Raw genomic sequence first — 24510 nt, forward strand, 5'->3', positions numbered from 1 at the left:
GATAAGCCATAATAGCCCTCACGTGGCGCACACGCGTAACCGCTCACGAAGGGGTTGAAAGGGGCAGGTTGTATTCGGCGAAGCGATTTCCCGAGTGAAGAAGGTCGTGTGCCCGTCTTAATGCTACGCGCGCGAGAAGAAAAAAAAAAAAAAGGGAAGAAGAACGAACGAGGACGATCCGCCTGTAGCTTGGAAGAAGGAGTGCGGTGAAAAGGAAGAAACATCCCGGCCACGTGTGAGGTAACAAAAGGCACCCCGGGGCAAGGTGCCGAAGGGCCCTAAGCCTACCTCGTGGCATCGAGCGGTACCTTCAGATAGGGAGGGACGGGGAAGTATCTCGGGTCCTGCGCGCAAATACACGCGTATACGTGTGCATGCACAATAAATGTATAATACACACGGCGAACACGGCTGCCCATTAAGCGTGCTAAAGCTCGAAGTCGTTTTGTTGATTTTTCCCGGAGAACTATATAGTTGCACGCGCACGTCGTGACGGATTCTATAGACTTTTTTTTTTTTTTCCATCTCCTTCCTCCCGTAAATGCAAAGCCCGGTCCATTCAGATCGCCCGCGAGAAGGGCCACACGGATGAGAGATGGAGGGGAGGGGAAGCGCATCCAGGAAGCGAGATCGTTTTTCAACGTATCCCCGGATATCGTGGATCGATTCCACCGTCTTCTGCCGATCCGAAAGATCCGGCGAACAAATAGTGAGAAAATTGTGAAACGCTTCGCGTCTTTCATCGCGGGAATGCATGCTGCGAGACGACTGATAAATGTGTCGCCTCTCTTTCGGCGATCAAACGCGGGCTTTAAAACCACGCGCTCGAAACGTGATATTTATCAAGGTAAATCGGGGAAATCTCTTTGTACGCCCTTTTTTTTTTTTTTTTTCTTTTTCTCGGGGATATCTTGGATTATTATTCGTTTCGTGCTGCTGTATTATTACGCCGCTATCAGATGTACTTTAACGAAATTTATATTTCCTTTTATTTTCACGCAACCGATTTCGGAACCGAGAACTTCTTTTGAGGCTGCTTTGCTGATAAATTACATTGTACTTTACTTTACGAAACAACGTAAGAATACACGTGCGCGTATGTGCGATGCAATTAAATAAATTTTAGCAGACAACCGTGATCGTTTAGATTGCTATTCTTTTAAAAAGACTTCAATGCGACGTAATGGCGCGCGAAATTCAGTCGTGATGTGGTTGCAAGTTGATGCCGTTCGTGTGCATTTACATCGACGAGGGCGAGCCTAAACGAGGAGGTTCACCCCGATTTCCTTTGTGCCGCTGCCAGACGGCTATCTTGACGTCGAATCGCGAAGACGCCGTATGCGAAGAATAAGACGTTCGTTTTCGCCTGATCTGCGCTCTGATCAGATACTAACGTCCGAACACGTCGCTGCTTTGACGATTCGGTCCCACCGAACGACGAAATCGCAACGATACCGAAACGCAATTTACGTATATTTAAGCAGACAAAGAATTCGACGAATAATTATCGGCAAAGCGTAAAGATCGAAAATATGATTTCGCAGTGAAATCTAATCTTGGAGAATAAAATAATATATAATTATCTCGGACGCCTACCTGATTTTGTAAAAAGAACGGCGGAATCTGCCCCGCCGCCGGATTCGCCTGAAACATAGCGAACTGCTGTAGCTGTTGTTGCAGCGATTGCAGCTGCTGTTGTTGCAGAGACGATGCGATCGCCTGGATGTCCTGTGTCCCTAATGCACCGTGCATCAGCAATTGCTGGCTGAGCAATTGAGTCGCCAGCGCAGTTTGGGAGTTGCTGTTGTTTTGCTGGCCAGACGTGTGCTGCTGCTGCTGCTGCTGGTGATTGCCCGTGAGCTGGCTGCTGATGCCGGAACTCGGCGAGGACGCGCTACCGCTGGTACCGCTGCTGCTGTTGCGCTGCGAGACATCCGTGACCTAAAGTAATTTCACATTAAATTTTCTTTTTCTTTTTTTTTATTTTTTTTTTCTCTATTTTAAATAAGAAATTTCGTTTAATTTCAACCCTGAAATCGGCACATTTCGAGATTTGTCTCCTCGAGACGAAGTCAACGAGAACTTTTATTCGCCCTTATGACTGAGTGGCTCGATATATTATCAGGTGACAATCTTTAATTTCCCCAAAATGCGGGCAACGAAGTTTCACGCTGCAATGTGGGATTGAGAACACGGGGAATCAGCTCGGGCCGTGGGCCACCCTCCCTAATATTACAGAGTAAATTCGCCGTCGAACAAAGCCGTGTTTACACTCGGCCAGGTCAGGATATTGGTCACTACGGTCCATCCTGCGCTTTTGTGTTTTATAAAACCTACTCTCCCTACGTCGTCCCTTCTTGTCGTCCATCTCGCTAGTGGCTTCCTTTATTTATTTGTCAAATATTGATCGCGAGCGCTTTTTACGCCCGTCAAGAGCGCCCTGTACGAAAAAAATCGAAGACACGGTCGCGTCGCGTTCGTCGACGTTCCTCTCGAAAGAACCCCGGATATTACGCTCGCAAATGGGATTGGTAACGTTGTTGATACATTTAAGCAACGCACACAGACTGCACGCGACAATGGATGACATGACAAAGCACGCTTTCGTCAAAATAAGTAGAGAAAATACCACTGAAGATTGAAGAAAATCATCTTTCATAAACGTTATTTAAGCAGGCGGGGGCTCATTTTAATTATCAATAATAACATCATAAATAAAATGCAAGGATAATTTATCAAAAACTGTTCTCATTAAAATGTAAATTCCACGCAGTATCTCCAAAAGTAGATAAAAATTATTTAAATATATTAAATATATTTCTGATAAAAGGCAAATGTTTTAAAAATAAGCTAAAAGACTTAACGTATCATCTCGATATTTTTTTCTTTTCAAGAACGACGGCGTTAACAATCGTTCGTTAAAACCGTAAAAACGTTTGTCCGTCGTTATTAATTTTGAAAACACGACGGCAATATCATTGACGTCGATGTTAATAGATTCGTTGACACACGAGGATGAAAAAGAGCAACTAATTTCGCGCGAATTATACAAGCATCTATATAGCTTCGTACACGCAAGATGTCGTGCAAATTATTTGAATTATACTCGTGTATTTTGTCCGCCGCACTAATTGTAAAAGCCGCGCCTCTCTTCAGCACTCTCCGCGCGTCTGCCCGTAATTATTAACTCGTGATACGTGACAAAGGCTTAATCAATTTTTTTTTCTCGCCGTATATTTTTAAGAAAATAAAATAAAATAAAATAAAATAAAATAAATTCATTAATAAAAATGTATTTACCAGATTAAGAGCTTCTCTGTCCGAGTCCATTGAGTCATTATCAAGATGTGCCTCCGTGGCATCTTGAATGTCACTTGCAATACTCCTGTCATCTCCACTAAGTTCAGGACCATCAACGTCGCCGTGTAAATCTGCGTCTGCAACCAAAAAGAAAAGAACGTCTCGATTAAAATATCTGTCCGATTAAAATTTCTTTGAGCTTGATAAATCTTTAAGGTCAAATCTACTTTTATTACATACAAGACGACAATTTATTGATATTGAAAAGCTCTCAGGCATAAGTTTAAAATATTTTTAGACTTCGTATTAAATTTATCAGAAAAGAATCCCGCGGTTTCCGTACAATCGTTGTTGTTCTGCGCTCTATACTTCTGATGATGGTGGTATCGCGCGGGTGTGCTGGTCGGCGTGCTGGTAGCGTGAAGACGCATGTCCGCGAAGATCATCCTGGATTCTTCCAGGAAGACCATCATAGCTTTGTCTGATCCGTCCGTCGTCCCTACATTGGGACGCCTCTCGAGGTCCAGCACGGTGATCGATTTCTCACGCGAGAATGAAAAGGATCGCCGTCGGCGATCCTACGTCGATCTACCGATCGGCGCGATCTCATCGCGTTCCGGAAGACATGAGACAGGAAAAAGCTGCGCACTCTCCGGTTCGAAGAAAAACGCACCGACGATTCACTATTTTCTTTTTCCTCTTTTTTTTATTTTTTTCTTTTTTCTTTTAATCCCGTGCGATATGAACTCTAACGACCGAACGCAAAAGTAATTTCCGAGGGTTCAAATCGCGTTTGCGTTGCCGAATTATCGCTCGTTAACACCTCATTAATATGCGGACTTTAATTAAGCCCCGCGAGTCCGAGGACTTATCGTAACTGGCCCGGAGATTTTTTTCGGAAATTGTCCCGCGCGAGTTTTAAAGGTCCACGGCGGCGCTTAGGTCTTCGTCGGCGAACTGATGCAGAGTGAGTGTCAGAATGACGCAACGAAACTGTGCCCCTAAGGGCGCGCGGACTTTCCCCACTATTACATTAGCCCTACTGGGCCCCGGGATTGGTCGGGCGCAACGGTTACGTCAGGACCGATTGGTCGAGGAGAGAACCCTTTTGCCCTTTCGGCGTGCCCTCTCTCCCTACTCGGCGGCGACAACCCTTCGCGAGCATCCATCATCGTATCTTATGACTACTCTCCCTCACCACCCCTTTACCGTGTACCTCCTTCGTCGCCGGGGTCGCGTTGGATAATAGCACGGAACCGATTCGCCGACTCGGAGAACACGGGTCCACGCACTGCGATTGGCCCGCGTGATTTTTAATAATTATTTTGATACGCCGATATATTATTCCGAAGGGGAATTTATAGCACTCGGCGTATGTCGTGCTCAGGCTGTCGCAGCAATAAGAGCTCCACATACGTTATCGGGGTCAATAAGCCTTGACTTTCTTTCGCACGTACCCTCCGCGCGCGAATTGCATAATTTTTATAACCATTTTATCGCAGTTTCAACAATATTATCTAATATCTTATTATCTAAAATCGAAGTAAGCAGCCGCCAGTAAAGACAAGGGAGTAAGGTATTCCCTTGCATTCTTGTGGGAAAAGTCGAAAACCGCGGAAAGTCAATGTCGAGACGGGGGGAGGGAAGGGGGACGAGGGTCAGCGATGCCAAAAAGTGGAAGTCGCTTAGCCATTTGGTGCTCCTCCCGTGACGGTTTTCCCATCGACTCCCGATTCCGGGATAAAAGCTGAGGAGAGAAGCCGAAAATAGAGATAAACGCTCTCGCGAGAGCGTTGTAAAAACGCTCCGCCGCGAGCGCAGGTGGGAAGGGGGACGAGATCCTCCGTTGAGGTGCTACCGGGGGCCGGGAACGATCGTTAGGTACGCATAGGAAGACGAGCAAGGAATTCAAAATCCTGTGAATATCCTGCGTGAGCGCGGCGTCGCTATTTCGGGGGGCTCCGACCCGATTTTCGCCTCTCTCCATCTGCGTTACCTGACGGGAGGATTCCCCTGAAATCGTAAAAAAAGGGAGAAAAAAAAAAAAAAAGACGCAACAGGTCAGGTAGGAATACCTCCAGGAAACTGGCGCGCACGCACGGCATTGGATGTGGATTCTCTATAAAAATTTCTCTCCGTTTGGCACGTTTCACCCCCCCTTCTGTAGCCGGGATCCTTCTCTCCTTCGTTCGCGCGGTCCATTACTCCCCGTGCCTCTCGTCCTTTTTAAGCGCGCAAGATGTTGCGGCAGGTACATGCGCGACTCACACACGGCTTTCCCTTTTCATCCACAAATTTGCATCGTCCCTCCCTTTTTTTGCCGAAAATTACGCTTTTTTTTCCGTGAGAATCTACGGACCCCTACGAGTCTCCTCGCAAACGGGAAAAACGGCGCCGCGAAGGGAAGGGAGGGGAAATAGAAAGAAAGGGTCCAAGATTTTTGGGGCGATTTCTGTCGGTTTTGATTTTTACCCTTGCTCTCCTTTGTAAGTTACGGCGAACGTCGCACTAAAGATGACGGCTGGTATTGTGTGCCAGGTGTGACGTCTTTGATAACGAAGAAAGAGCGAGTAACTCGCGGATAAAACTACCGACGATTGGTTTTACCTCTTCGCAACATTTACACGCGCTAAGTCGCACACAAACGCGCTTCTATCCGGGAGACAGAAAAGAAAGGAAAAAGGGGAGGTAAATAGCGCGATAGGAAGTGACGGTTTCTTTTTTTTTTTTCAGCTTTTTTTTTTCCCCGGTTTCGGTATACGAGTAACTGACGCTTCGGCCTCGACGAATCACAGGCGACAGTTTAAAAAAACCGAACGGATAGTCGCGATAAATTTTTCTCGGAGAAAGCACGACGCTCGTATCCGCGAAAGAGAAAGAGCGAGACGCGAGCGAACGTTAACGGATTTTTAACGTATACTTTCGGTAAAGCCACCGCCGACGTTCGAACGTCAGAGAGAGATGGATCTTTCAGGTACCGAAGAACACATTTAGTGTTGAAGGATTTTGAGGAGCTACCGTAATTTGAAAAAAGGAGTTGCATAGGTTGCCGAAGACAATGCCGCTCTTAAGAAATTCCATCTTCTCTGCGAAATATCTTCGACGCCGGGCCCCTCCCTCTCAGAGCTAAGAAATAAACGACTTCGCCATTAGTTCCAAACTACCAACGAGTTCACACCTGCGACCGTGCACTCGGCCTGATGAAAAGAGCGGCCGTTTCGACGGGTCCACCCCGCCGATCCGGGGCCCTCGATTCGATATCGGGCCGTACCGAAAGAATGTCGCTCATCTGGAAGATCGTTATCTCCCCGATGGATCCACGACGTCTCTTTGTGCCGCATCTGCATACACACCGGCGCTCGGCGCGCACACCCGCGCGATCATCGCGCGCGGCCCCGGTCCCATTGTCCCGCCGGCGCAGCCACAATGCAGTCGCCCATGCAATTTCGAGCCATTCAAGTCCGTTTAGCGCTTTGCACGAGTGACACGGTAACCGTCTATCCATCACCCACGTATGCTCGCACACACATACGCACGCGGCACGAAAAACACCGTCGGAGAGATCGCAGAGACGCGTAGCAACGGTGGTACACGCGGGCGGCGTCGGTGGGGAGGCTGCAGCTGTGGAGATGCAACCCTCCGTGTTTTATACCTTCTCGCTTCCACGAGAGGTCGAGGATGTTAAGGCCACGGCGGCGACCTTCGCCTTCGTCCCTCAAGAGAGCGACTATTCCTTGCGTGACCCACGGCGAAGCTCACGCGGCCAACGATCCGGGAAAGCACCCAGGATCGAGAGTGTCCGCCGCGTGCGAGTCACGTCCGTCAGGTGATAAAGCGGCGCACAATAGCGCACCTGAAGGCTACCGAGGGATTTTTTCGGCGAAAGTTCCCGCAGTCAGTCTAGCAGGAAAAGGAAAACTGATCTCTTTCGGTGCGAGTCTTTACGACGCAACGTAAACGCGAGCGACACGAAGGGATAAGTTCCCCCGAATATTAATCGAAAATTGAATCGAGATAATGCAAACGCTGCATTTGTTTGCTGAATTAAACGCCGCGAGTATACTCTAATGAAAATAATTCCTTTGAGAAATAAGTCCCTTGCGATGTTACGCGCTTTAACACGCGCGTTTCCTGGCTGATTTAAATTACAATGCAAAAACACATAATACAAAGTAGCACAGCAGCAGCGTAAGGTAGCGTTCTCTGATATCCATACAACCCGTCTGAATTATATACCGCCTCTCATGAATACTGCATTCGTTAGAACAAAAGTTTCCCAGAATTAATTCATCAAAACCGAAGTCTGAACGAACGCGCGAAGTTGCCAAGTAATATTCGGTAAAATCGCAATCTACATAAATTTTAAATCCAGTTAATACTAATTAATGTAATTATAATAGCAACGATTGTTGCCTCACGACTAATTAAAATTAATAATTAATAAAAATTTCACTGAAACTATCACCTAACAAAAAAAAAAAAAGTATTTTCTGAAAATAAATTTTTAGATTAATTAAACAAGTTTTCTTTCAAAATAAATTAATACCCAATGCACGCTCCATTAACAAATTTCGGGACAGAATCGTTTATTACAAATCAGATGTTAGAGTCGAGGAACGCGAATCGATTCCATCATCACGCTCCGATTTCACCGAACGGTAGCGTATATATACGTTCCCGTCTAAATTGGCGGACTCGGCCGATGAATAGCGACAGACGCTTTCTCCGCGAGCGAGCGAGGAATCGCTATGAAAAAGTTCCATTTTCTGGATGAATTCTGGCCGCGGTACCATGCAACCAAAGTCCCTTCCTAAGCGGCACCAGCCTCTCTCTCTTCTCTGTTCATCTCTTCTTTTCCCCGTCCCTTTTTCTCTCTCGTTCCTGGGCTCTCGTTCTTCCGCCCGTTCTCTGATTCAAAGTGTTTTTGTTCGCCAGGGCGAGAATAGCCACCGACGACGACGAAGGGCGCGCTGCTCTTTCCACGTGATCTACATAAAATATCGATTCTCGAGACGCGTCCCGGGGAAAAATATCGGCGAGTCACGCGGGCCCTGACGATGAATCCCTCCTACTAAAACCGGCCCTTCTCGCTTTAACGTTACACGGAACGCGTTACAAAAGAGAAATCGTTATTTTCACGGCTCGGTCCGATTTCGCGGTCCCGCATTCTCTCTCCGTTTAATCGCCCCTTCGCCCTCCCTCACGCATTACCGATCCACCCGCGAATTCGCGATCACCTTCGCCGGCGATTTACTCGATTCCCTTACCCTTTTGTTTCTTTGTGCGGTGTTCTTGCTCTTCGGTAAGTCTTATAATCGATCAACTTTCTTCAGAACTGTCCGCGACGTTCTCACTTCTATCGCAGCTACTACTATCGCAGCAAATTCATACGCAAATTCAAGGATGATTTACTTATATTAACGTTATAAAATATTTGATGATCCTCTTTATTAAGTATTATTAAAAAAAAAAATTTCTCTCGCAGTAACGACGTTTTTTCCTGACCCTAAAAATCATCCATCTTTCTAGCACGCAGCGTTGAATTCATTGTTTTCATGAATCTAGGAACTCTCGCATAACCAATTGTTTCAATGTTCGTGACGGCGAGTGATTATACTTCTATTTCTCAAGAATTAATTTACGGCGTATCGGAATCACGATTCGTAGAATGCATTGCTGCCAGGGTCGAGCTAACGTGAACTTTTAGTTTGCCGCATCATTGCACGTCGTTTCTCTTCGGCCGATGAAAATAATTGAAATTTATTTTCCGATAAAATAAAATCATTTAAAAATATGTTCGTCAGCACTCATTAATAAAAAAAAAAAAAAAAAGTATACTTCCGAATAGTACAAAATATTTCTATTTCATTCCAAGCTTAATAAAAGCTTCTTTACATTAATATAATTAAATATCTGTTAATCTGCCAACCTCGTTTAATATTATCAAATTTATTCGCGGATGAAATGAGATAAATATCGCCATTACCTAAGTAGTTTTTTATTCAACGGAACGAGGACGACAAGTAGACGTTTCTCATCGCTCTACAGTCTCTTTTCCCTCGATTCACTCGCGCCTCAGCAAAACGCACACCCCTCTAAGATGGCAGATCGCATTAGAGCCGGGTTCCTCTCCTCCCAGCCGTTCTTCTTTCCCGGTCGTGTAGCAACGCGACCGAATGTCTAAGCAGCATCTGCCTTCCGCGTCGTTTCTTCGTCGCCATTCTTACGTAAGGCGACGACAATGCAGCCCTGCCTGGGCTACGGGGGAGGAATTCCCCGGGTATTATTCCCGAGGTATATGCACCGCCTGTCAACCGACTTACGATTTTATTAGGGCCTTACGTCATTCGATTATGCTTCGCCGGGCCTTGGTTTTCATTCAGAGCGAGAACCCCGAGACTACCGCGAGAAAACGTCCGACATAACAAAATCGGATCCGTTCGATTTTCTACATCGCTACCTTGAGACGCTTCGATACCGCGAGGCTTTACGACTGTTTCATACGTACAAAGAGATAAGGCTGGAATGAGATCCCCGGTAAATTAAAAATTTGCAAAGAACGGAACGATGTTAAGTACATACGAATTGCGGCGGAAAATGCGCGACGCTATACGCTACTAAGCGGTGTATAGTTCTAAAAAAAAATATTCTCTCGTACAAGTTTCGAGTTTGAAAAAAAATCACGTGGATATCTGCGCCGGGATTCCTAGCTGGAAACTTCGAGCCGCGTAAGTATTGTCCGGATGTTGACGCCGAAAAATCGCGGCAGTTACCGCGACGAGAGTGTTAGACGACGAGAGAAGCGTATCAAAAGGGAGGGTGCCGTTAGGGGGATAGATACCAAGGGCCAATAGAATAACAGTGTTTCGTCTGGCGTGTTTTGAACCGGCATTGCCCGGCGGCCCGGCAAGGGTGACGAAAGAGAAGGGGTGGAGGACTGGTTTCCGAGCGCGGCGTGTGTGGGGTGAGTCTAAAACCGTTAGGTTGGTCGCGTGCTACCGGAGGCACGTGGCCATCCTCCACTCTCCCTCCCCCTTTTTCTCCTGTGTCTTTTTTTACGCACGCGCACATATGCGTCCTGAATGAGATGCGACAAGATGTACGGGTAGCAGGCAACTTGCATACTCGAGAGAATCCTTAAACGCAAGGATAATCTACCTCGAAATCGTATAATCCTCTGCGAAAATGTCGCGCGATTACATTCTCATGTGTATTAAAACGGTATTTCTTTTCGTTTTAATTTTTATCATTTTTATTTGTCGAATATTAAAAATGATTTTGGGACTTTCGCGGCGGATAAATAAAAATTATGACGAGTGTGAAATTAATCTCGTCGTACGAACGTAACCGCAGGATAGATATAAGCGAAGCCGAGTCTATTGGATTAATTTTCTTAATCGGCTATATCTATGTGAGAAAATCGGCAGCATCACGCGCACAACGAATCTCTGAATGGGATATTACGGTACCGCCGGCGAGTGGAGCCTAATTTATTCCGTCTGTTTTCGGTGCCACGGTGAGCGCGCGGGGCCCGGAGCTATTGATCGACGAAATTCGATGATCATTGTTGCCCAGAGCTTGTATCGGCGAAACCCTAAATTAAGGGCCAGGTAAGCAGCGAGAGACGCTCGGACGCATGGCGCCATTAACCGCGGTTGCAGCGCGATGAAAACGAAATAGCCGATCGCGCGGCAGATGCGGGGATCGGTAAACAGTCGGCCGGATAACAGTTAGGCCCGCCGTCATCGCTCGTCATCATCAACGCGGCCATACCGTTAGACGGAGGCAATGTGTGGACCCTTCGGCACGTGCTACCCGATCAAACGCAGCCGTTCTTCAGAACGCAGATAAACTAAAATATATTCTTGACGTTCATTGAAACGCAGTACATAATTAATAAATTAATAAATTCTATAACTCCAAGTTTGTAAAAAAAAAAAAAAAGAAAAATAGGCAATAAGAAAAAAAAAAAATTGTAATATAATATTTAAAAAAAATGAATATAATGAAATTCACCAAATAAATTTATGTCACAATTTCGACGGCAAGTAAAAGCGAATTATGATTAGCGACTTTATAGAAACGGCGACGCGGCGTGGGCAGGGATCGTTTGGCTTTCAGCTGCGTTCGCCGTAAATTTCCGATAAGGAAATGAAACTATGCATATAAAAGAGAGTCACCAGAGAGGGTAAGTTCCGCGACGATACTTCGACACCATTTCGCATTGACGCCCTTTACCACTCGAGTGGCAGTGATGTATGGTGCGGTAGACCTTGCATGCTTGACCATTCCCGATCTTTTACGAACGGCAACTTTTCTGCGTATTGGACGAAACTCGATTTCTAGATCTCGTTTCTGAAGGCAAAGGGTCGAACAATAGAATTTTAAATTGCTCAACATTGGGGTGAACAGATATTACTAAACGTCTCGGAAATTGCAGTTTTCCTTCCAATATATTTATGATTACAACGTTTCGTGCAATTTCTCATTCAATCCAGCGTTAATATAATTTTATACACGTTCAATTACATTTCATGCGGTAGATCTATCGTCGATCGCTAAAATGACGAATCTCCGCGAACTTCTTTAAAAAAAAAAAGAAAAAAAAGAAGGAAAAAAGCAACGTCCAGATTATTTGAATATCCCAATACTTAAGATTCATCCTGCGTAGTTCGGGGCAGTGATTGTCGACTTGGCAGGCCGGTCACGTGGCTGGCACGTCATACACGTCAAACCTACCCCCTGTGGAAACCGCCCTATTGCGCCTAAAGCCACCCCGCGGCCGATCGGCACAAGCGGGGAAGGCCTGCGAGCACTTTACATTCTATTTTCACGCTGTACTGACCCCGATGTATGCGACTTCCTTAACATATTCGCCAGATATTGCCTCTTGGCACGTGCTACCTACCGAATCGATATTCATCTTCCGTGAGAATGAGAATTTATCGGCGCTCTTAAAGTGGCACCGGCCGCCACGCTTGCCGGACAGGAAAATACATTTATTCCGCGGATTATATTTTCACACGAAATTACATTCGCCGAAGAGTTTCCTTAGATAGTTAAGAAGCAACTTCGTATAATAATTAAATCAATACACGACCGATTAATATTTAATCTCGTTAAAGTTATGCAAATTTCGTACAATCCCCGCTCGAATATTAACCGCGGTAAACCGGCGAAGAGCCAACTTTCAACGCGATCACTTGCCACCTGACGTGCTACGAGCGGAATAGCTGGCTATTTTATGCGTGTCACTGCCCCCGCGGTGTTTTCACGGGACGGCGAGCACCCCCAGATTTTTCTAGGGGTTCTCCGCGAAGCGGACAAGGCCGTCCAGCCAAGGGGAGACCATCTAACCGAGTTAAATAACGCTACATTAGCGCCCCGCGCGATACAAGGTTTGTCCGGGTGTGAAATACCCCACGGCTTATCAAGCTTCCGCAGAAGTTTCTCTTTAATAATCTCACGATCGTTGCTTGCGCCGGTGTTTTTTCAACGTTTCAAAACAATGTTGCAAATGGAAAAAAAAGTGTCATTTTTCTTTTTCTTTTTTTATAAATCGTTCGACGGTTAATCGAGCTCGATGCAACTCTTCGTAAAATAAAATAAAAGTAACACGAAATCGTTTTACAACCGTTAACGATAATACTGCAAGAAAATATCTATGTTGATTGATTGATTTTAAAATTATATTTCTTGAAAAGTCAATTCTATAAACTGTTACACTCCGTTACTGGAGAACGCCAATGTGTATCGAGTGTAATTAGGCTCGTTGTTAAAACGGTTCCGCTCCGAAACGTTGAGAATAAAAATTAGAACGGAGAAAATTGCATCCATTGTAAGATTAATACGTTATAAATCTATTAATGTTAACCCACATTCAAGTTTCCATTGCACTCGCGAGTAAATCCGTATCTTTCTAGTAAATTGCCATAATCGTGATATGTCGATATACTTGTATAGAATATATATAATGTATAAATAATAATTAATTCGTCTGACTGGAGGAATACGAAACGTCTTTTCCCACGCGAGGATATACATCTTCCTTCCCACCCTGAATATTTATAGCGTTCTTTTTACCAATTTCTTTTTTTTCTATTTTTTCTACTCATTATTTCTTTGTTAGCTGAGCTGCTTGGCTGAACTCCTTTGTCGAACGATTAAATTAATTACGAGTTTTGGCACTGCTTCTACGACGGAACTGGACGGCCATAATGAATTTAATTATTCCGCGTCTCGCCTTCGTGGATGACGACCGCAACCTTCGGCTGCTCCGCAGATGATCGTCCCCGTAAGGATATAACGGTGACGTTTACCTGCGCGTATCGTTTTCCGTCCTCTCGCCACAATTACGGCGTCTAGACGTGACCACTGTGCCTTTACGAAATGACAATTACACAGCAATAGAATTGTCCCATCGGCCGTTTCTCTCGGGTAAATGGCCAACGCTACAGTCGTCCGTCCACCATAACGTTTTTTTGTCGCAGCCTCATTTTTCCGTAATGTGCGTGACGAAGTTAAGGACCTGGTTTCGATTGTATAAAAATCATTTCCGTACAAATTACTTCTGTCGCGTCGAAATTTGTATTGACGGTACATCGCGTTTGTCTTTCCTTTCATCAGCTCGTGAATATTAATATTTTTCATTTAAAAAATTAAATTAAAACCCTTTATCATTATCATTCTTTAACGAGTCATTAATTACGTAAGCAAATTTTAAACGCCGGTAGGACATTTGTATCGTTTGATTTAATCGTTAATAAAATTATATAAAAAAAAATTGCTAAATAATATCCGTCGGGAAAATTGCTGCAATCTTTGAACGGTTATACAATTAATATCTACGTTGACGTTAACACGCTCGCGTTATATTCTCGCCGAGACGACGATCGCGAGGTTCTGCGTAGAAGAGAGCGCACCACGGAGGTGCGCCTTTTTCTCCCTTTTCCGAAGCCCCTCTGTACTTTACCACCCCCTTTCCTCCACGCGCCGGCGAGAACCTCTCTCTCTTTCTCTCTCTCTTTCCTTTTTCCTCCCCGATTGTTACCGACTCCGTTCCTCGCCCTTCGCCCTCCGTACCAACCTTTCACCGGGCACGACTCTGGCTTAATGGCTGACAGGGCTATCGGGTTTCTGCAGAAGCGTAAAAGATCTTCGAGGAAAGGCGCGGAAAGAGCGATAGGCGCTGCCCTCGTCACTCTTTTTGTCTCCCTCTTTCCCGTTCTTGCTCCTTCCCGCTACCTTACACGCATTCTTTCCTGTTTGCCGGTGCATATACCCTTAGCGCGGGCAAACCTACCAGTAACGACGAATCGTACATACCGTAAGTTGCAGAGACCGACTTTCTCCGCGTATCAACTGACTCATGCAATTCCGTGCTTAAGATAAACGCGCACGTCTCGTATTTCCCGTGCAATTTAATCCCGTCCGTTGCGATGCTCTCTCCCTTAAGAGAGAGAAAGAGAGAGAGAGAGAGAGAGAGAGAGAGAGAGAGAGAGAGAAAAAAATAGACCCTTTACAATATCATTCTCGATATCATTAATTTGACCAGTGATAAAAACCGCTGAGATAAACTTAAGGTTACAGAAACGTCCGCGGGTTTAAAAGAACTTCGCGTTAAATGGCAACTTTTTTTCTTTTCGTATTTTTACGTAATCTCCTTTTTAAAACTAATCTGATATTATTTCATAATTAACGGCATTGTATTTACGCTGACATGCTGCACGACATGCATCGCGTTACAAGAGAAAGTCGAGTAAGAAAAAAAGAGAAAAAAAAACGATCGTAGGAGGATCTTGCCACTCATCAGCCTGTTGCAGGCCCACCCCCGCGAGTGTATATAAAAAACTACGAGGGTTGCACCCCTCAACAGTGAGTGTATACGTATCGACGATCTGTACAATCGCGTGCTGGTAGATAACGTGGCGCTAATTGATTATAATAAGTGACGAGAAAGGAAAGGCGGAAGTAAAGCTGGGGTTGAGAATCGTAGATTACGCCGAGGGGTTGCAGCTACGTTTAAATGGTCATTCGGCAGTTAAGTTGGCACTTCCGGTAATAAATTTACTCCCCTATCTTCAAAACTGTAGATTATTCTCGGCCAAAAAAAAAAAAAAAAAAAAAAAAAATAGCAGTCCGCAATAATAATAATATTTAAACTCGCACATATTTTATGACCGCGAGTAAAATTTCTAATTTTCAAGAAAAGTTTTTAATCCGCAGCTTCTGCGAGGCAATCGAAAGGGCCAAGCTAGAAAGCTCAGGAAAGGCAGCACCCGATGTTGACAGCGAGGATGTTCGATAATTTATCTTCATTCGCCCACGTCCATATTTATAGGATCGTTATGAACAATACAGCGTCTATTAAACGAAATACGCCTGCTCTCGACACGCCGGGCATACAATCGAATTAATGTCCGGGCTCGCGCGATCGTGTCCAATAATAAGCTTAATAAATATTGATTGTTTAATTAATGTATAATTGAGCGCGTAGGATACGGCTCGCGCGCTATCGGCAGTCAATTTGTCCGCCCACTAGCGCAGTAAATTTATTAACGGTATATTTTCTGCAGTTACGTGCGGCTTTCGTTTGTTTTAATTGTCCTTGCTGACACGAACAATAGAGGCAACCTTTTCTCGGTGATGAAATGAAATTTCCATGTCCTGCTTTTCTACGATGTGGCCTGTCCGAACCTATATTAAGTCCGAAGACTTAAAAGAACGTTTATTTATCACCATTAAATCACCTCCGACCTTTCCTTTCGTGGTTCTGTTTCGTGTTCAAAGTTAAGTTATAAATCTCTACGATCGTTACATTTTCCTTCGACCATAAACATTTCGTCGATCCCTTTTTTCTCTCTTTCTTTTTTTTTTTTTAAATTAAATTAGAAAAAATGTACACGCAAAGTAACAATATATCGAAGAGACGAAGGACCGGGGCGTTACTAATACCAGGGCTTTGTGTTAAACGAAATCAAACGTGTGCCGAAACGTGCGCTATTGACCGCCGCGCAAATAATCCCGGGGGAGAGATTAATCGTTAATGCAATAATTGCAACGTTCACAAGGCAATTGCGCGGCCACACGAAAGGAGAGCAGTCCCGCGGTCAGAAAAACAGCGAAAAACGGCTGCCGTCTTCTGTGGGAACGGCCATCCCGTTAATGGAATCACCAATTGCAGAGTTATTGGTTAAATTGCTAATTGCTAGCCTCTTTCTTTGGTTCTCTTTCTAGTCGGCGCGTGTAACGAGAATTGCGCCGACACCCACTCGTCGATCAGTGCCATTTTCATAAACAACGTCTCGTCTCCTCGTCGACCGTGCGGGTTTCTCACGGCTTCTTCTTCGCGGCGCTCCTTTAATTTTCGGAACGTGGGCGAGCGAATTAATTTCTTCGCGATCGAATCGGCCTGGCCGTCCGTTCCACTGAAAGGGAACAAGAACGGAAGTCATCTTCGAGTCGTGAGAAATGCGCGCCGGCCGAGGGAGAAAATATCTCTCGCCGAGAGCTCGTTCGCTCCGCGAAAAAGGGGAAGCGCGAATCCGTTGTTCAGCTCTTCGCGGGTGCGATCATCTTCAGCCCACGATCCTTCATTCTTAGAAAGGATCACTGTACTCGTTTTCATTTCCACTTACGCGATTAGACTTCTCACGACGTATACACCGTATTTCAACTAGCGTCTTGCACGAACGTAACGTGTATTATTTTAAACCATTGCGACTTTTTTTTTATTTTAAGCGGGTATTATCGAGTATAGAATGTGGCGTTAAAAATTCAATTAAAAAATATATATATATTAATTTTAACAATTGACTCGACAATTAAATGCTTGCGAACGTACGTCGACGAATAGTGCAAGTAGAAGGAAGTCAGCACCGCAGTCAGCATTCTAGTAAAATTAGCATATCCCGCTGGCGAGACATTCACCGGTGGATACCAGCGATAAAAATCTGAAAATCCCCAAGAAATCCCATCGCGGAATTTAAATTTGCTCCGTCTAGCCGCGATCCGTGACGCATGAATCCCGAAAAGCTCGAAAGGAAAGGGCTTCTCCTCTATATTCAAAGGAAGACTACCTCGTTCCATCCCTCCCCGATTCGAATAACAAAGTGAACTAGTTCAATCGAGGATATATCTTAAAGATCGCCACGGTTTTTTAGCATCAAATACAATTTATTCGAACAAAAAGATTTATTAATAATCGTCACTCATTAAACGTATTTTTATATTACTCATTATTAATTTATAGTCGTTAATTTTTTAAGAAAATATTAACGAGTTTTTAAACGCGGAGCTTATATACTTAGACTCGCGCTAGAACAAAGGTGATAGACGTTAATAGTTGACAGAGCTGAAATCGGATTTTCATGAGTTAATGCGTGACCGACGTGACGATTGAATATTTTCAGCCGCAACGTGTGAAGAATATGACTTTCTCTGAAGACGTCGGAAAAGTGTTTTGACATTCAAAAGCGATTTTCTACGGTCACCCATGGTTCCTTCGCTCCCACGAACGATTTGAATAACAAAGTCACCCAGAAGACGTACTATCGCTTTTACTCGCATGAGCGAGCATTCTTCAAGCAAGTTTATCGCACGAATCGTTTGCATGCCAAACGAAATCGATCCCCGTTCAGTCCTTCGGGATTTTTACCGTCATCAGCCTTCATCGTTTGCTTTGATTTAAAACGCATGAAGGTAATACGTCGAAAGCGTTAAAGTCAATGACATTTCTTGGCTGTTCGCACGACGTAAAAAAAAAAAAAAAACCCAACTGCCTAACTCTCCATTATTTGCATAAATAATTATTTTAGTATCCGACACGTGCACCGTTTATTATTTATAAGTTAATAACATTTTTTTTAATATTTAAGATTGTTATACTATTAAAAAAAAAAAAAAAAAATGCCACAAAACGTTGCCAAGTAATAAATTTAACGAGATAAATATCGTGACGAATTGCTCCGGCATTTTTATTTCATAGATCAATGGCGACGTTTGCGACTTCTTCGATTCGCAATTAATGGCGGCTGACATCATTTCGCTGGAAATATAAAAAGCTCGTTCTCGCACATTAGAAAGTATGATGAGTAACGTGAGTAACGTGACCGCGCGAAAGATCTTGGAGAAGTCCGCATTAAAAGAATCCCTCGGTCTAGCCATATCGGTCGAACAGGTGTGCAGGTACGGTGCGGGAATAAGTGATTAGAATCTCGATTAGCATCCGCGGATCATATTAATCGCGGCTGCATTACCAAGCGGCTGCATCCGCTCGAGTGCGATTTCGTAATCGAACACGTATCGGCATCGAGCACCGTTCCGACTCGCTTTGACAGCTTAATAAAGATAATTGCGTCTCGACTACACAGCAAAAGCTTAATACACGAACAATCAAGCACGCGCATCGAGCGATAAACAATGTCTTAGATTAGTATCGACGCATCTTCCATTTGTTATTAAGTAAATAAGAAAATATTCAGAATAATCAGAATAAAATTATCTTCAGCCAAAATTGAATGAATTAAAAATCGTGCGCCGAATCCGCGCGACATCACTTTAAACTCTCCCGGCGACGTTTCTCCGAAGTTCAGTAAAATCCGGAGAGCGACCTAAGACTGCCTTTTCTTTCGAGAGAACCACCGATTACCCGGGGGAGAGGAAAAAAAAGAAAAAAACGGTCGAATATCGAAATATGCGAAATGACACGAATAATCGCGGTGCGGGCCGCATGACGTTTCGCCGGTGGTTTTATCGTGTTTCCGACATGGTGATTCGCAGGGTAGGCGCAAAAAGGAAGGCGAGAAGAGGCCGATGCGGTGGCCGCGGGGCGAACGATCGCGAAACGGTTCGGGAAGATGCGAAGGCAGAGGAGAAAAATGGAGCGGGTGGCAATGGTGGCGCTAGGCGATCGGAAGTGTGTCAAATTACAGAGGTCCGCGATATTAATGACTCCTAATGACATGCCCCCTCCCCCTCGCCCCTCAGCTTCGCCTGACAGCGGCAATCGGTGCCTACCGGCCGGCACAAGGAGAGCACCCAGCTTCCTCCCCACTAAAGTCGTTCCGTTCGGCCCGCTCGCGAACCACCAAGGTTGGGGTCCTCCGCGCCGCTCGCCGCGTGGACCCCGAGCCGATGGATCCGGTTCACGGAATCGGCATTAAAAATGCAATTACTAATTGACGAAGGCTAATAGCAATAAGACAAACAACGGGCTAAATGCTATAAAGTAAAACACAGGTCGGCGACGGCATCCTTCACCCCGCTCGGCCCTCACCGTGCACGGCCGGGATCCTATCGGAACCTGGTCCCCGGTCCTTCGCTTCTATTTACCCGATCGTTTCTTATTTTTCTTCCCTCGTTCAAGCTTGTCCGCTTCCCCTTCAGCCGCGACGCTTCCACGAGAAGCGGGCGATCGCGAGGGTCCGCGAATGTTCCGTTTACGACCGGTTTCGCATTTCTGAGAGGCTGGCCCAGGCCGCGGACTTTTTGTCAGCTAACTCTACACCTTCGTCGGTTTCGGTCTATTCGTCGATTTTTGTTTCGCTTCACGAGAACGCCTTCGCCGACGAGCTTTCACTCGAACCGCGCTTTATTTTTCTAGTCGCGCGCCTCGTTCCTTTTCTAGCTAATTAATTATTAATCGGAGAAAAAAACGACGTACGCAATACGAAAGCGTCAACATTGTTTTAAAACGTAATGGACGGATTAATGTTTGTACCATGTAAGAAAACCATTGCACGATCACCCTCTTAATAATTGCAACGATACTCGCAAGATTACGTTATTACGCGGCGTCAGATGGGTTTCTTAGTTTTGCAGATGCAACAGCCGTTTGGCGGCATTCGTTACATTCTGTCATCTCCCTCATTATCGCGCTTTCTGCGAACGACGATACACGCTACGTCAGATCTCGTGACGCGTGACACCCTCCGGAGCTCTTTGCCTCGTCGTTCTCGAAACGCACGTTCATGGAACTAACGATTCTCCCTATTAGGTTTATTATACAAAAGTTTGTTTTGCCAAACACGCAAGAATCCAAATAACCAGTCATTTTTTTTAAATTATAACAATCCATTTTTTATGCTAATTGCAATCTAACACGTTTCAACTGACACGAAAAGATACGTTTTATGATAAAATGTCAACGATGCGGTCGGAAAAAGAAGAAGGACTTTTTAGGCATTTTTTTGGCGTGATCTTTTTTACGATTATGACGAAAAGTCCCGCAGCGCATGTACAATACAATTGTTCTCCAAAAGTTAGAAAGTTAGTTACACACTACGAAAGAATACCTTGAGGCAAATGATAAACTGCCGCAGAGTCGGAGCGAGCGGTGCTCACCAAACGTAATTGGTTTTATGACATACTTTACGCAGAAAAGAAAAAAAAAAAAAAAAAAATTAGCCAATGTCTCCGGACTATAAAGGGCCGCTACAGGATGTAGAATCCCGAGAAGTGCACTTTGTCATGCGATTCATTTTTTTCCCCATAAAAAATTTGAAAAAAATTAGAATAAACAGCAGCAGATACAACGTTATTGATCACGACATTTCAAATTAAAAAAGAAAAAGTATATATGTAAAAAAAAAGTGAGAAACTTGCGATGCGGATTTATTATCGCGATGCAGCAGTATATTATTTTTTTATACTTTCGCATTATCCTGCTGTTGTATTATTCCTGCACGAAATTTATGCCCATCGAAGATTAAACGGCATCGTGCACGTTAATCGCATCGAGAAGATACACCGGCAAGCGATGAAACTCTGTAAACTCACCTTGTAAGGATTCCGGCGAGGCTGGCTCCTTATCGATTCGACCGAGCGCGTCGCTACCTGAAACAAAAAGAGGGCCCTCGTTAGTAACGCCATACTGTAAGCCGATCGGGAAAATCATTCGTTTCCCATAAGAGACACCGAACATGCGCGATACCGGGCACTTCTTGCCTCGAGCGGGAGAATCAGCAAACATTATAGTTTTATCTTAATTACATTAAGGTTATTTATATTCAACTCTTTCGCGGATAGCGGTGCGCATCGAGAGAAAAAAAATAGCAACGAAGACATTGATTTATATCTTTACAAATCGTCTCCTCGTCTTCGTTAATTTTATCAAAAGTACACGTGTAAAAAAAAAAAAAAGAAAAAAGAAGTATTTCTCAAGAGATATAAATGAGGCGGTAATAAAAATCATCGATGCAATCATGTAGATAATTAATTTTCGCGAATAACACAATTTTTTTCTTTAAACTGACATTATTATTTTTATAAAAATAATATGTGAGATTAAATTTTAAGTTAATTAATCCTCAGATTACACGTATGTTAAGTGTAAAAATATAATTTATAAATTTATTTTTATTTACTACTAAATATTATATCTCTCTCTTTTTTTCGAAGTTCCTCAATGTCTGACCGGTTGTCGTTATGTCACGCACACTCGGCGGAAACCCACATCTGTCCCGATTAAAACCGGGGGCTCGAGAGATCTGGACGGCCGAGATACCATCGGAGTATGTCGCATTTATCAATCAAGCTGCGGGCTGAATTATGCTAAAACGCGAGCGATCGTCGTGACGCATGGCGGAGGAGTCTCGTGCTCCCAATTGCAATTTCCCGAAAAAAAAAAAGAGAAAAAAAGAAAAAAGAAATAGGGCGCGCCGTTACAACCCGCCGCAAATGCGATCAATCGATATTCAAATAATCTATTCGAGGGACCCTTCGCCGAGGTGGACGAAAAAAGGGAAGATGGTGGTAATTCGGCGCGAGGATGACCATCGTACGTCACACGGCGAGAGGGACGAGTTCGTGGGGGTCCGGCAGACCCCAGGGGCAACCACCTACTACCCCCTGGGGGGTCGCAACTCACCCCTGAAACGACTGTATTCAGATAATCCCACCTTTCCTTTTCTCCGTCTTATTTGCCCGGAACGACGACATTTCAATACATGCTCATGCCGGATAATCCGCCACAAATATGGGCGGATATACGCGTCCCGCCTATGTAGAAAATAGTTACGGGAGCAACGATAGATATTACGTAAGTAAAAAAGACTGGAAGGATTTTACAGTCTGAACGTTCACATCTCAATTATCGTAGATACAGAACGATGTAATAAATATTTAATTTTTTCCCTCGTCTTTTAAAACGAAAAGAATATTTTATAATCAATCGCTGAATTAATTAAAGATCTATACAATTTAAGATATCCAGGTCGAGCTAAACAACGCAAATTCTTTAACGAGACCGATTTCATTATCGATCCAAGGACTACTCTTAGAAACTAGTGCACGTTTAACGTTAAATATAGAGAGTGATCTTATAAGCCGGGGCTTTAAGTGTCTTTCTCTCTTTCTCATGCACATGTGTAATAACGCCCGGGGCAATATTTCTTATAGTTTTATGTAAGAAAAAAAAGCAAAAAAAAACGGACCGTAAAGATGCATAATTCATCAGCGGCGGAAAAAAAAAAACGATCGATCGACCGTTTGACCGATATCAGAAAATATATCGATTACAATTTCTCAAGTGACAACGCGCATTTATTTCGATTAATTATATTAACCGTAGACACACATTAACTTTTATCGCGAGCTTCATCCACGTAGAAAATGTAGAAATGTAGGTTTTTCAATTTTCACATTTTAGTATTTAGAGACGGACTTTCCCCGTTCGCGTAGCTCTTTCATACAGAAGCCTTACAGAATTCCCGTTTAATGGTAGACGTCAGCGAGCGCGGCGATTTATCAAAATGAAATACCGGCTGTCGAAAGGACGCCTACCCGTTCCTTTAAATAGGAATGAACGCGGATAAATACGATGCACCTTCGTCGTTCGACGACTCTCCGGAGGGCCGTAAAGAAGTTACGGTTTGTACATGCACTTTTTGCCCCGTTGCACATATCACGCGAACGGCCAGGACCCCCCGCTCTCCTGCCGCTTTCTCTTTTCTTCTCCCGCTAAAACGGTAACGATGAAAATTATGCGTAATGCTTATGTATTCAGCGACAATTTTTTTCGGGCGTGTAAAGCCAATTCGAAGCGGAAACAATTGATCCCGCGATAAGGCAGAGGAAGTTTTCTGGCGCTTTCAGTATCATATTTTTAACACTACATCTCGAGGGCGCTGGCCCTAAGAATAATGTAAGAATATAATAAAGTGAAGAAAGGCACAGCCTCGTAACAACGAAATTTAATAACGTTCTAGCTAAGCAAACTGATACATACGTTACACCTCGCATAATACTCTTACTGTATCTGTATTGCCGTACATGTCCTCAGAAAATTTTGTCCGGGCGAAATAAATATTCTCACTGCTCTCCTCCATTTCAATTCCGCTCCGCACAAATAGACGCGTCGCAGACCGAGATTTTCGCGGCTCATCGCGTCCGAAGTACCTCACGGCGTATCCGGCCTTCCCTCTTTCACTTATTAATTCGACACGTCCGCGCCAGTTGGAATCGCGTGTTTGCGGCCACCGGACCTGGCACACCCCGCACCTTGGTATTCATAAAGGGCAGAGAAGCCTTATATACCTCGTCCCGTACGAGGCGCATTGCTTTTCGTGAGCGCGCACGAGCCATCGGCGGCGCCGTTTATCGCGCAACGTATGTACACACACGTGACACCTGTACCGATAACTTGAATACCGCGGACAGGTGCCCACTCGTCAGCCGCTCGACGTGCAACCACGAGAAGACGGAAGCGTGTCGAGACCGTTATTATCTCGTGATTACGATCTCGTTTCGCCAAGGGCCGATTATCGATCGGGCGGATCGACCTCTTCCCTCTTCCCTGTTTAGACCGCGCGGCCGTTAATGAGCCGTGAGGAACGATTCGTGAAAACTGCGATGAAGTTATGGTTATTAACGGCACGGTCTCGAACACCGGCGATTGAATTAAGGGTTGCGGAGTTGATTAATGATAATTTTGAAATCTTCGAGTGTACTCGAAGCTCGGCTCGGTGGTACGGCACCGTTGGTAAATCCTAAACTGCCTTCTTCGATTAATCTTTATTAATTCGTGCCGCGATCGATCCCGCGCGTCCTCGTGGATTTACGTGCCACGGACGAAAACGAGATTTTAATATTTAAGCTCGATGGCACGATACAATAAGTATAATAAGCATAGAAGCGACCGAGCTAGCAGGCAGTTGCAAGAGATGGTTGCAATATTAATGCTGACATTTCGGTGCTTTGCGGTAGTTTAAC

The 24510-nt window shown here is 44.5% G+C and overlaps 1 protein-coding gene across 3 annotated transcripts in view; it reads right to left on the reverse strand.

The window, feature by feature from the left end:
• Positions 1–24510, reverse strand: part of LOC139106915 (POU domain, class 2, transcription factor 3L) — a 129279-nt gene that overhangs the window by 6883 nt on the left and 97886 nt on the right. For all 3 annotated transcript variants that reach the window (XM_070664006.1, XM_070664004.1, XM_070664005.1), the window contains exons 2-4: positions 21079–21135; positions 3301–3437; positions 1597–1941 (exon numbers count right to left, since the gene is read on the reverse strand). In XM_070664006.1, coding sequence (XP_070520107.1) covers positions 1597–1941; positions 3301–3437; positions 21079–21135 — 539 coding nt within the window. The remainder of the gene's footprint in view (positions 1–1596; positions 1942–3300; positions 3438–21078; positions 21136–24510) is intronic.

Source organism: Cardiocondyla obscurior, linkage group LG12 (assembly GCF_019399895.1).
Source record: "Cardiocondyla obscurior isolate alpha-2009 linkage group LG12, Cobs3.1, whole genome shotgun sequence".
NCBI classification, from domain to species: Eukaryota; Metazoa; Arthropoda; class Insecta; order Hymenoptera; family Formicidae; genus Cardiocondyla; species Cardiocondyla obscurior.